At 29.1% G+C, this 13,174-nt stretch overlaps 1 protein-coding gene across 1 annotated transcript in view; it reads left to right on the top strand.

Moving 5' to 3' along the window:
* Positions 1–6,895, top strand: part of LOC100208426 (phosphatidylinositol polyphosphate 5-phosphatase type IV) — a 30,235-nt gene extending 23,340 nt beyond the window's left edge. Inside the window, exons 10-11 of the mRNA XM_065790728.1 lie at positions 6,601–6,647; positions 6,720–6,895. Coding sequence (XP_065646800.1) covers positions 6,601–6,647; positions 6,720–6,784 — 112 coding nt within the window. The 3' untranslated portion in view covers positions 6,785–6,895. The remainder of the gene's footprint in view (positions 1–6,600; positions 6,648–6,719) is intronic.
* The last annotated feature ends 6,279 nt before the right edge of the window (positions 6,896–13,174 follow it).

Here is a 13,174-nt window from a genome sequence, read left to right as displayed (position 1 = left end):
TCAACACTGAAATTAGAAAAAGAATCAGCAGAATTTAAATTAGTTTAACTAAGAGCAAGCAAGTCTGGCAAAATTTGCAAGATTCAACTGATGGAAGATTGCTTCGCAAACTACTAATATTTGTAAAAGATATATTAAAACAGTTCAAAGTGGTAATTGAACAATACAAACCAATCGTAACTTCTATGACTGAGATATGGTTTAAAAATGATTTAGTTGTTAAACACATTGAAGGTTATCATCTTTATAGAAAAGACATATCAGTTCAATGAAAAGGCAGTAATGTTTGTTTATATATAGACAATTCATTAGACTCCTATGAACTAAATGATACTATTCTAAATCCCTGTAAACTAGAACAAGTGTGGGTAGTTGTTTATTTTGATAATGACAAGTATTTACTTGGATGTATCTACAGGCCAAATTATTTTTTAGATATGGCAGAATTTGATGTAGAAATTTGGCCTGGCACGCAAATATATAGACAAAAATAACATGGTCGACTTCAATTTCTCATCAATTAGGTGGTGAAATGGCTGTGTTGATGCAATTTCAAATGAGAATGGAGTTAAATATAAATTTACAGTTACTTTTAATGATGATTTTCTTTATCAGCATATTAACATACCAACTTTCGAGCTGTCAAGTGAACAACTTGTGAATACCTTAGATTTGGTCTTAACAACTCAATCAGCAAGTGTTAATAAAATAGATTCAAAATTTGTTTTTGGAAGCATAAACAGAGGCTATCTAATAATGTTTCAGTTTCATCTTATCTGATAAAGCAATCCACAACAATAAAAGCAAGCAAAGTTATGTTTGCTAATTCCAATTTCGAACTCATATCTGATCTAATTTCAAATGTTGACTGGATACAATTTTTGAGTAATAAAAATGCACAAGAAATGTTTAATGAAATGACTTTTTACACCAAGGTGGCATGTAATCATTACACACCAAATAAAAAGACATTAAACTCTCTCAAAATCAATTCAGAAATCAGACCCGGTGTTTAAATCTAAATACAAAATGATTTGTATAAATGTAACAGACAAGATTAACAAAATGCGATAAAACTTTAAGTTTAACTTGGTAAAAAAAATCATCAAGAATCCAACGTTTCTCTACAGCTACATGTACAATCAACAAGCAGTCAAATATTTTGTAAAAACATTAAAAGGAGCAAAGGGTGAAACCACTCAAAATTCAAAAGATATTGCTGATATCTCAAACAAAAATTTTCAAACAGTACTCCCTTCTTTTGATTTAAAATCCTTCACCTCAATTCTTGACATACACCATTTAGCTTGCAATTTTTACTAGAAAGGTGTCCTTTTTTTATTTAACTAACAACTTTTTTAATTAACAACTTTATTAAGGAAACACATTTTGTTTCTTACTTAAGTGCTTTTCTGCACTTTAAATTATTGTTTAAAATAAGAAGCTTTGGTTTTTATATTTTTCTTTTATTGAATGAAGCTCTTTTAAAACTTTTATAATGAGAAGAAAAAAAAATTTAATTGACTATATTAGTTAGGAAAGCATAAAGGTGGGAGAGATTACCTAAGCACTGATGTCTGTGAAAGCATTACTGATGTTTGTGAAAGCAAAGTTCCACTTCAACAAGTTCCACTCCAATAAGGAATTTTTTTAGCGGTGCTCTGGTCTATTTTCAAATACTCTAAATTAACAAACATTTTTTGCTGATAAATTGGTACCATAAAACTAAGTTTAAGTTGGTACCATAATGTTTAAATTGATACCATAAAATATATAGTGCTGAAGTTGGTACCCTATTGTGTTTAAATTGGTACCATAAAAGTTTGTTTACAAATTGTAAGGTCATATTCTGGAACAAATGAAAGAATAGAAGTTTAAAAAAGTCAATTTATTTAAGGCTTTATTAGTAGTCTATAAATGAAGTTAATTTAACTTTAGTCTGTAAAAGATATAACTTGACAGTAAATCTTAAAAGTGACGTAGATCAATATTATATTATTAATTTATTATTATTATTATCATTATTATTACTATTATTATTATTATCGATAAAGACTCAAAGAACTTGTTGAAAAAAATGTTGTTGGTATGGAGACTTACCGAACAACAATTAGAAGGGTTAAAGTAATTTTCAGTATTATTTTAAATATCAATGTGTGCCTTTTTTTGGCTGGTAAGAAGAAATTCAGTTATAAAACAAATTGATTAATAGTTAAATAATTTAATAGTTAAAAAAAGATTCCGAGATTTGAATTAAAGGTAGTTCTGTTATTTTTTAATTAAAAAAGATTTTTTTCTGAGATTTAAATAAAAGAAAGTTCATTTACTTCCCACTTATACTTTTCTACAACCTGTAGAAGTAAGTAGAATTGTTGACTCACTTAGTACTGCTTCTACAACCTGAAGAAACAAGTGGAATTGTTGACTCACTTAGTACTGCTTCTACAACCTGTAGAAATAAGTAATAGCATTAAGAAGAGGTTGTCATAAGATTGTTATCATCAACTGATTAGACTCACTTAGTACTGCTCTAGGGCTTTTGCATGGAAGCATGCAGCATATACTCTCGGGTATTTATTACAGGAAGGAGGGGGAGCAAATGTTAGCCCAGATCTAATAAATGGGGGTCTTAATAAACGAGTGTGGGGGAGGGGGGTAATTTTTTACAGAGCATCAATAAATAATTTAATTCTTCTGAAGATATATAAAAATTTATTCAGCCAAAAATTGCTAAATTTGAAGGCGTTGATTTTAAGCATGCTGTTCAACGATTTGTTTACTTATATAAAAAAATGTGGAAATCTGAAAACTATACTGTCAAAAATTTTGAAAAGAAGTTTATGAATTCGCTTAATGAATATTTAATTGTCAGAAAAAAAGACAATAAACCAATTACATGTAGTTGTGGTCAAAAGCCAGTTTCATTTGATGATAGTTCTAATAAAACTAAAAAATGGTGTGTATCTGTGATGTGGAAGTGGTGTAGTGGTTGAGTGCTTGCCTCAAGCGCGAATTTCAAAGTTCGATCTCACCACATCCCTGGTAGTACCGCGCTCAACTTGTTTCTCTGCACAGGGGCCTTGTGTTTGTTCTTGTTTTAGAGTAATAGAGTTGAGAGGTTGTAACCACAACTAAAGTAGCCTCCTTGACTGTAGTGGCCTTCATGGCCTTGGGGAGATGAATTAAAATAAAACAAAAATCTGGCTTGCTTGAATCTCATTCATCCAATGAATTATTTTTTGCTGCTAGTAAGAAATTAGGAGATGAATCTAATGTTGTTACTGCCAAGAGTGATTTAAATATTTAAAATACAGATAAAGCAAGTAAATATTTAGCAGACAAAGCACTGACCTTAATAATTGATGCCAGTTTGACAAAAGCTTTCTATTAATTGATTAGAAGTTGAGCCTTGGAGAAAGAATATAACATCTACTCCACTTACTATGATGTCAGGGATGCGATGTTGAAATTTGGTTTTAACAACAGCAATGAAAAGGTGCCTATTTGGAGAAATCAAAAGTCATTATCCACAGCCTCTTGTAGACCCTTCAGATTTGCATACAAAACGGAATCGAAGGAACCTGTGCTCAAAGAAGATTAGTACATTAAAAGTGAGATAGAAAGCTTTAATAAGATTTTATTAGATGTTAGCGGGTCTTCTATTGAAGTGAATTTTATTATTGAACTTAAAATGGTTGCAATATGTAAAGAACGCAAAGAAAAGGTAACTAAACAAAAGATTCAGACTGATTTTATGAACAAAATTGCAGTTGTTGTTGATTTTCCCAAAAGTGACGGTTCTGGATCAACGATGGCAATACTTCAAGGTATGTTTTTGCAACATATGAACAAACAGCTTAAATTCTGGGTATTGATTAAAACTTTATATTCAGATTTTAGATTATCTTAGTAACACTATCTTTAGGATATAAAACAGACTGCTTAAAATTCAAGGGTTATTGTTTTGACACTGTTAGATTATGTGTCCCTTTATCCATGGTATTTCATGGCTCAATCTGTGTACAAAGTATTGATGCACGGACATAATTCAACATGGCATGGTATGATGCATGGCATAATTCAACTTGGACATAATTCAACATGAACATAATTCAACATAGACATAATTCAACATGGACATAATACATGGCATATTTGGACAACATGGCAACATTGACATAATTTAACATGGACATAATACATGGCATAATTCAAAGCCTTACATTACCCATAGACTTATGTCAAAGGAAGCTCAAGAGGCTAGAAATAAAGACTTCAAATCTTATCGCAAAATTTTCAGCCAAATAAAATTCAAATGAGCAACAAATACTGATCTAATTAATAAACTCTTAGTTTCTAGTGATCTTGTTATCTCATCACTGCGTAAATCAACATCCTTTATATGTTTTACAATTACTTAAACAATCTTCAAACAATATTATTGTTTAGGGGTGTCCCGGATAACATTTTTTTATTATCCAACCGGATATTGAATACCCGGATATTTATCTGACTGGATATCCGGTCTGATAATGTGATTCAAATCCTAAAATATATATTTTGTTATGACAAAATAATAATAATTGTTTTAATAACAACAGTGACAATATTGAATAGAAACAATTAACATTAAATTATTTAAAAATAATACGTTTCTAGATTTCTTTCAATTTTCTAATAACATGAACATGAAGTATCATGTATATAAAAAACAGGATAATGTTATTATCATGCCAGATATCGGATACCGAATAATACTCCTATCCGGCCGGATAGTTCATCTAGAATACCCCTGTTATTGTTCTATAATTTTTCGATGTAATTTAAAATTGACAATGTTTTCTTGCATTATTTTTAGTTTTTATTATTGCTGAAACATTAATTATCTAAATATTTATAATAGTTTTTTTGTTTTTGTTTGTTTTGTTATTCACCTCCTTAAGGCCGAGAAGGCCACTACAGATGAGAAGGCTACTTAAAAGTGGCTATAACCCTCTCTCAACTCTATAACTCCGAAACACAAGCCTTGATGAACAAGGCCGCTGCGCGAAGAAACAAGTTGAGCGCGGTACTACCAGGGACGTGGTGAGGATCGAACTCGGAACCTCTCGCTTATGAAGCGAGCACTTTACCACTACACTACTACCGCATACCGCAGTTATTCAAAACAAATGGGTCGAAAATCCGATAATATTTATACAAAAATCAATTTTCCCTCTTTGTTGAAATTTTCTGGTAACTAAGCAATATATATTCATAGCAACTAAATAAAAGTAATCACTTTTATAAGAAGCGCGATCTCATATTGGTACTAATTTAGTGAATATAACACTTGTAAAATATCTGCAAATACCAAAAATAGGTTGTTGATAAGCAAAACAAAGTTATCCATAGCAACAAAATAAAAAAATAACACTTTTATAAAAAGACAGCCATCATATTAGTACTTATGCTTATTTTAGTAAATACAGCCCTAATATTAATTTAGTTTAAATTTTGTCCAGTAAAAGTGAATTCCCACTGTGCTATGGTGAACGAATATAAAGCAAAAGCCTAAATTATATGTAAAACTAAAGCCTAAATTGTGACAAATTGAAAATTTTTTAAAAGTCGAAGATTTTTAAAACCTGATTAAACTGAAAGCTTTTATTCTTACCAGTGACTGATATACATTTTTTAATTTTTTTTTTTAATTTTGTGATATTGTTTTTTTTTGTTGATAACAAGTAAAAATTAATAACCGGAGGGTCCTTATAAGCATGGAGTGAGTGGGAAAAATTTACAAAAATTATTAAACGTCTCTTCCCCGCCCCCACCCCACCCTCCTCTCTGTGATTAAGGACCTAAGAGTATGTTAACTTGTATTCATGATTCGAAATGCCATATATTCGAAATTTTAAGACGTAGTAGTTACCTGCTTGTTAGCGTTAAAAACTTGCTACGTTGGGAATGAAGCTTAAGAACCGAATCACAAAGATTTTTAAATCAGATGGTTGAGCGTTTTCTTTTATCTTATAATAAGCTTTACAAGAGGAAAGACAAAAAAATAACATCAGGGTTTTAAAAAAACTGGAAAACCTCTAATATATATAATGTAAAAATTGGCTGATAACATGTTTTTATGTAGTCATCTAGTATCATGCTGCTTAAGTTAGTAAAAAAAATACTAAAGTGTCAATTTTTATAACAGAACTACCTCTGTTCAAAAGCTTCAATATTTTTCAACTTTTTACATTTTTGTTCGTGTAGTTTTTTTTTAAATGTATGGATTCTATATATTTTAAAAAATCGCACGATGTTATTTTTTTTTTCTAAATAACAGTATCCATCTTTCTTTACTTTTAAAAGTTGATTTCCATTCGAAGTATACATAACGTTATTTTAAAACGCTAATTTACGCTATTTTTGACAAAAACGTTAACTTAACGATTACCGTTTTTTTATTTTCCTTTATGTTGCCTGTTTTATATGTATGCTAAAGTAATGTTTTTGGTAAACAATGTTGCGTAATCACAGATTACACAACATTGTCTTCGTATTGTCGTGTAATCACAAACATATTTCTAGATAAACGTTAAATTACACTAATCTATTTTTTAGTTTCCGAGTAACAGGTGCACAATTTGACAGAGATATCTATGTCGAGGGTAGGAATGATTTCTTTTAAAGTTTAATATTAACTTTACTTTTTATATATCTGTATTTGATTATTTATTTAGCTAATATGCGTCGGAGTGCACCTTCTGGTAATCAAGAAAACAGTAACGTTTGCATTATACTTTGACATTTATTAAACATAAAGTAAATATTTTATAATAACTTATTTAGTAAATTATTAATTTTAAAGATTGTAACCATGATATATAAATAAAAAATAAAAAAAATTATTAACCAATCGAATGCATTCTTAAATTTTCTTAAAAGAAAATAGCAATCAGTTACCATAAATCACTGCGTCTTTAAATTATATTTAAATTTTAAAATCAAAACTTATTTGGAAGCATCCTAAACGGCCTTTTTAGGTGTTTACATTAGGGTGTGTCTACATAGCAACATATGAAGTTTACTCCAATACTAAACTCACTAATGGTGATGAAAAGCTGTTTATTGTAGTTATTGCGTTCTTTTTTTATAGTAGATCAACCATTCTATATTATCTTTTATGAAAAATTGGAACCCACTGTGCCTTCAAAAATTTCTTATCTTTAAAAAATGGCGGTCAAGGAGAGTTTGAAAACCCCTCTATTTTAGGGGTTATCTACTTTACGAGATCATAACTTTTGAACAAAAAAATATTTTTTAACCAAATGAGAATTTTATAAACGTATTAATAGATTATGTTAACTTTTTTTCTACTGCAGCAGTTTTAAAAACATTTTAAAAGTTAAATACTCAAATTGTTTCAAAATGACAAACTATAAAAAATCTAATAAAGATTATAGAGCCTTAGTTAGATTATTTTTTTAAAAAGGATCAGGAATGACTGATGTTAAAGAAGGAAGTGTGACATTTATCTTTTTAAAATCATTTGATTTAAACAATGAAAACTTTCATAATGCCATTTGAACTAAATATAGAAAAGCATCAGAAAGCCTAAAAAAGGAGATGAAAACATTCTGAGTAAACCGTATGATTCCACAAAATTCAAAGTTTGTATTCTTATCAGAAACCAATCATTTTGAGTTTTTTGATATTTGTGAAAATTATTCAAACTACAATTACTCCAGGATCAACATCTGAAAATAGAGGAAGAACCAAGTTAGGAAGAGTAAAGGATGGAAGCAAAGTCAAGGTTGCTACCAAAGCACTTGCCGTTTAGCCAAAAAACTTGCTGTTGAACAATTGAAAAGCTTAGCAAAAGCACTTTATCCTGTTGAAAAAATCTCAATTTCGGAAATAAATAAATTTAAAAACATTTGTGGACTTAATTCCTAGCATATTTAGAAGCTGGAAGGAAAAAGAATTGTTTGAAAAAACTGTAAGAGAGAAATTTAGTAAAGAAGATAAGTTTTTCAAATGATTAACTCTATATAGGCGAAACAAAACTCAAGGTTTCAACATGCATTTGCCAACACAAAAACATGGGTGTCAAGACAAAACGGGTGAGGAGAAATTAGTTGCACAAAAGTTAACTTAGTTTTGCTTGAAATCCATAATATTATATTTTAGCATTTGAATGTAATTTGTTTTTTTAAATATTCTAGTTTTATTCAAAAAAAAAATTATTCAAAAAAAATGTTAAACGAGAAAGAAAGAGCAATTCTTCAAAATAATGTCAAAAATTGTTTTATAAAAAATCCAAAAGCTACCAAAGCTGAAACTGCTAACCATTTTATTAAAGAAGGAATCTGTCTCAAAGCAGCATATAATTATATTAATCGACACCTTAAAGGACAGTGTTTAAAAGTTACAAAAAATTCTGAACGCTCACCATCGTGGACTCGAGAAAAAAAAGCAAAACTTCGCAGGTTGACCAACAATCGAAAAGGTGTAGGTCAAAAAAAAACTTGCAAGTAAACTCAACGTCGATCAAAAGACAACTTGTACACAATTGACCCAAATACAATGATGGACAGCGTCTAAGGACACATAAGTATGTTTATTTCTTGGTTATTTGATCATAGTCAAAAATAATCTTCTTAGCAACGTTCATAGCAACAATTTTATTTTATTTTTTCCACTTATCTGCAACACCTTTTTCTTAAAAGTTAATCTTTTATGATTAATCTGAGTCTGTGAAGTATTAATTTTTCAAACTGCTTCCATGTAGGTCTGGAAAAGCTTTTAAAACAAATTAAACAAAGTAAACATTATCACCCAACCACATAGCTACACTACACATTATTGTGTGTCTAACTTTTTATTATAAATTAAATTTTGCTCTGTAGATTATGTAGTGATTATTTTGTTTATTTATAAATAACTTCTTGGCACTTTTATTGTGGATAAGTATAAAAATAATTATTAGTTTAAAAGAAGAGTTTGATTACCAAGTTGATAATGGAAAAAATTATGTTGCAAATAAAAAAAACAATAACAAATGATAAAATTAAAAGAGTCAAGTTTGAAAGTTTAAAAAAAAAGAAAAGAAAGTTTAAAAGAAATAAATACACAAAAAAAAAAAACAATTCGTGTCCATGCAATCTAAACTATTAAATCTTATTCCAAGTACTTCAGCATCATTACCAAAAACAAGCTCGTTTACTAAGCTGTCAAGCCATGCTATTTCTCAGCCTTTAAATGGTGGTATTACTGGAAATTATATTTTGGATATGTTTAATTTATCAAACTTGATTTTAATTGGTTGTCCTCAATGTAAGCAAAGTTCATGTTTAAAGCTAAGTGTTTAGGTATAAAAGGAATAGGTGGAAAAGGAAAACTAAAAAATGCTCTTATTGACAAGCTTCAGAGCAACTATGGCTTGGCTATCAGGCTGCATGTTAATGATAAACAAGCCATGAAAAAAGGAATTATAAGTGGTTTTTGCCATATGGCATCTAATAAAATTAACAATCTTCATGTAAATTGTCCGACCGGAAAAAATAGTTAATGCAGGTATCAAAGCGCTGTGCGAGTAAAGTTAACAAGTTTAGGCATGGTCCAGGCTTGCCAACAAATTATGAGTAAGAAAAGTTATAAATGAGTAGCATGTAATTCTTGACAAGTGCTTACATGGAAAAACACAAAATCAAAATGAGTTATTTAATAATATGGTTTAAGGAACGTTTGCCCAAATCAACATTTGTTGGTTTACAACAACTTTCTTTGGGCATTTATGATGCTGTATCTAACTTTAACATTGGAGCTAAAGCTGTTATTAATTTGTATGAAAGACTAAATATGGTTCCAGGATTTTATACCAATCTTGGGTGTGATAAAATCAATACCAAAAGGATTAAAAATTCAGTAAAACATAGTGAAGTAAAAAGTGTTCTCAGTCGTCGTCAAATTAGAGGACAAAAAAAACAAAAAGACAATAAAAAAAGCAAAATGAAGGAAAAACCTTTAAAGCAGTATTATTTTGAAGTTAATTTTTATGTTTGATTTTATTTAGTTTTTTTATTCTGGATATTCTGTTTTCTCATTTTTAGTTATATATCGTTTTTTTTTGACAAAAAATCTTCTTCATGTGATATAGTTTTTTTTATATAAAATTACAAATAATGTAGATGTTGTACAAATTTCTATTATCAAAACACCTTTTAAATTGATTTTATTATGCCTAGAGTTGAAAGGCTTTAAAAAATAATATCTTACTATAGCTCTTTTTACAAAATGTTTTACGTTTTGCTTATTTTCTAAGATTGCATTTTTTCCGGATTTAATAGAACTTGGAAATGTGATAACTTTGGTTCTATTATAGCATTTGAACTGGTATTTTCACACAACACAGATAATAAATTGCTTCATGCAATAAACCAAAAGTTTGATTTAAATATTTTACATTGTCTATGATTAACTTGTCTAAAGTTCAATTTTATGTTGGAAGTATAGAAAAATATTGATAGGTTTTCAAAAACTCAAGCAGAAATTCTTCCTAAAATAATATTCCACTTATTTTTGGTTTATTGCATGCATCTAATGTAAATAAATAATGTAAGAAAGTTTCATTGAAAAATAGTGTACCAATCCAAGGTAATTAGCTTTCCAAATTTTAAATTTGTAACCATGGCAACAGCTGACATTTTTTTAAAAATGAAAACATTTTTTTTTAAACACTATTATGATATCCTTTCCAATGAATACCCTAAAAATCCTTTAAACATAAAAGTTGTCGAAATATTTTTGAGGGGGGTGAGCCCCCTTAAATCACCTCTATCAAGAACCAAGTGTTTTAATTTTAGACGACGAAAAATACTTTTGTTTTGGCGGCAATGAAATGCCTGGAAACGCCGGATATTACACGGACGACAAAGACAAATGTCCCGGATAATATTCGTTTTGCAGAAAAAGAAAAATTTCCAAAAAAAATTTATGTTTGGATAGCACTATCTGAGCGCGGAATGTCGAAACCACTCTTTCGGTCAACAACATCGGTTGCAATAAAATCAAGTATCTATATCAAAGAATGCTTAGAGGAACGACTTATACCATTCATCGATAAGTATCATCAAGACCTAAATTACATTTTTTGGCAAGATTTAGCAAGTGTTCATAGGTCTAAAGAGGCCATTTACTGGATGGATGAAAATATCATTTTCTTGCCGATCGATATGAATGTCCCCAAAGCCCGGCCAATCGAAGACTTTTGGGGAGTATTGGCTCAGAGTGTGTATGGTGAGTGTAGACCAAAGTGTGTAGGAGACCAAAAGTTCACAGCAAAGGATTGGGCGTATCAATGCGTGTTTGAAAAAAATTGATCAACATTTTTACAATCACTCATGAAGGGTATCAAGACAAAATTGAGATTTATAGCCGACAAGTGAGTGCTATCGGTTTATTTAAAAATAATTTTGGTAAAACAAATATTGTATTAACTTAAAAAAATATTTGAAAATATTTTGCTTTTATTTCTTTAAAAATACAAGGCTTTGGTTTTTGTGTAAATAATTTCTCCTCACCCGTTACTTTTGAGGTAAATTGGAAAAATTCGGGCATTCCAGAAATTGCCACAACTGGAATGAAAACAACACGGTTAAAGTAGAGGCAGACTATTTTAAGAGAAAAGTGAGAGAGTCTTTGGAAATACAAATGAAGGTGGTTCAAATGAAGACGACGGTGATTACGTTCTTATCTTCGTTTCGGAAACCTTATTTTACTTATATAAGACGCAAGAACAAATTACTTTAAAGTTTTATAATTTGTATGTTTTTTAACGTATATTACTTGAATAACGAGAGTATATATAACCCAAAACCCTCTAAAATAGAAGGCCCGCTCATGCGGAATGTGACGTCACATTAGTAGGCCATTGGTATTTGTCTTGTCTTAAAAAGATTTATTTTTATTATAAACTTTTGCAACATAAATTTTTTATATTTTGTTCTATTTAAAGTATCTGATTACAAAAAAAAAGTGAATGAAAAAAATAATAATAATAACAACCACATTTATTTTGGAAGTAACTTTATATTTTTTTTACAAGTTAGTTTTTTCTACATTAACTAAATTTAAAAAAATATATCAAAAGTCTCATTAAGACTAATAAATTCTTATTTTTTTATTATTAAATTAAATTTAGCAATATTCTTAAATAATAATTTATGAAAGTTGCCAGCTTCCTTAATACTTTTGGAACTTTTTTACACTATTTTTTCTGCATTTTGAAGGTTATCAACTCTTTTCAAAAGAGCTGATAATCTTCAAAAACAATTATTTCAAAAAGACTAATTGTATTTGGTACTGTACATATGGCAAGTAATGCAGTATAAAGTATTGAAATACCACAACTGCATACACCATCATTAATCTCAAGAAACTCTAAACACTTAATTGAAAAAGAAATTAGGATTTGTTTGTGCTTTGACATCAACAAATACTTGAATTCATCATGAGAAGATATCAAAAAAGAAACAATTAAAAAGAAAACTTAAGTTTTTTAAACTTAATGCTAAATTTTTAATTTTTTAAACTTTAAATTAAATTTTTTAAACTTTTTTTTCAATTTTTTAAACATACTGCCATGTTTAGTAGAAATAATCTTTAAAGAACTAATGATTATTTTTTTCTGATTCTCTTATCTCTTGAACTGATACATCGATAATTTCCATCCGAAACACTGCTTCAAAATAGTTTTTTTATTTCAAAATAATTTGAAATTTTCCTGTCAACGCATAGAAAAAATGTAAATCAGTTAGCATGTATTTAATCGGTTCAATAAAAGTTATCTAGTGTATTTTCAAGCAAAAATAGTTTGTTTAGTTAGGCAGCCAAGTCTGCTTTTTTGTTAAAAATTTTCCTTTAAAGTCAAAAAAAGAAATCTTTTTTTTTTAAAAAAAAAAGGTCATTGTTTAAGTCATAGATAGGATTACAATTAGGGTGCCCAGATGTCCTGATTTTATTAGGATTATCCTAATTTTTTAGAAGCTCGCCCTGAATCCAAAAAACGTCCTGAATTTGTCTTGAAATTTGGATTCCCGTCCTGATTTGTCGTGAACTTTTTTAAAATTTTAAGATAATCAAGCTTTCAAGCTCGAGAAAGGTTTTAGACAATTTTGAATTGACTATAAATTCA

The sequence above is a fragment of the Hydra vulgaris genome, chromosome 02, assembly GCF_038396675.1.
Source record: "Hydra vulgaris chromosome 02, alternate assembly HydraT2T_AEP".
NCBI lineage: Eukaryota > Metazoa > Cnidaria > Hydrozoa > Anthoathecata > Hydridae > Hydra > Hydra vulgaris.
This window is presented reverse-complemented; position numbering and strand designations above follow the sequence as displayed.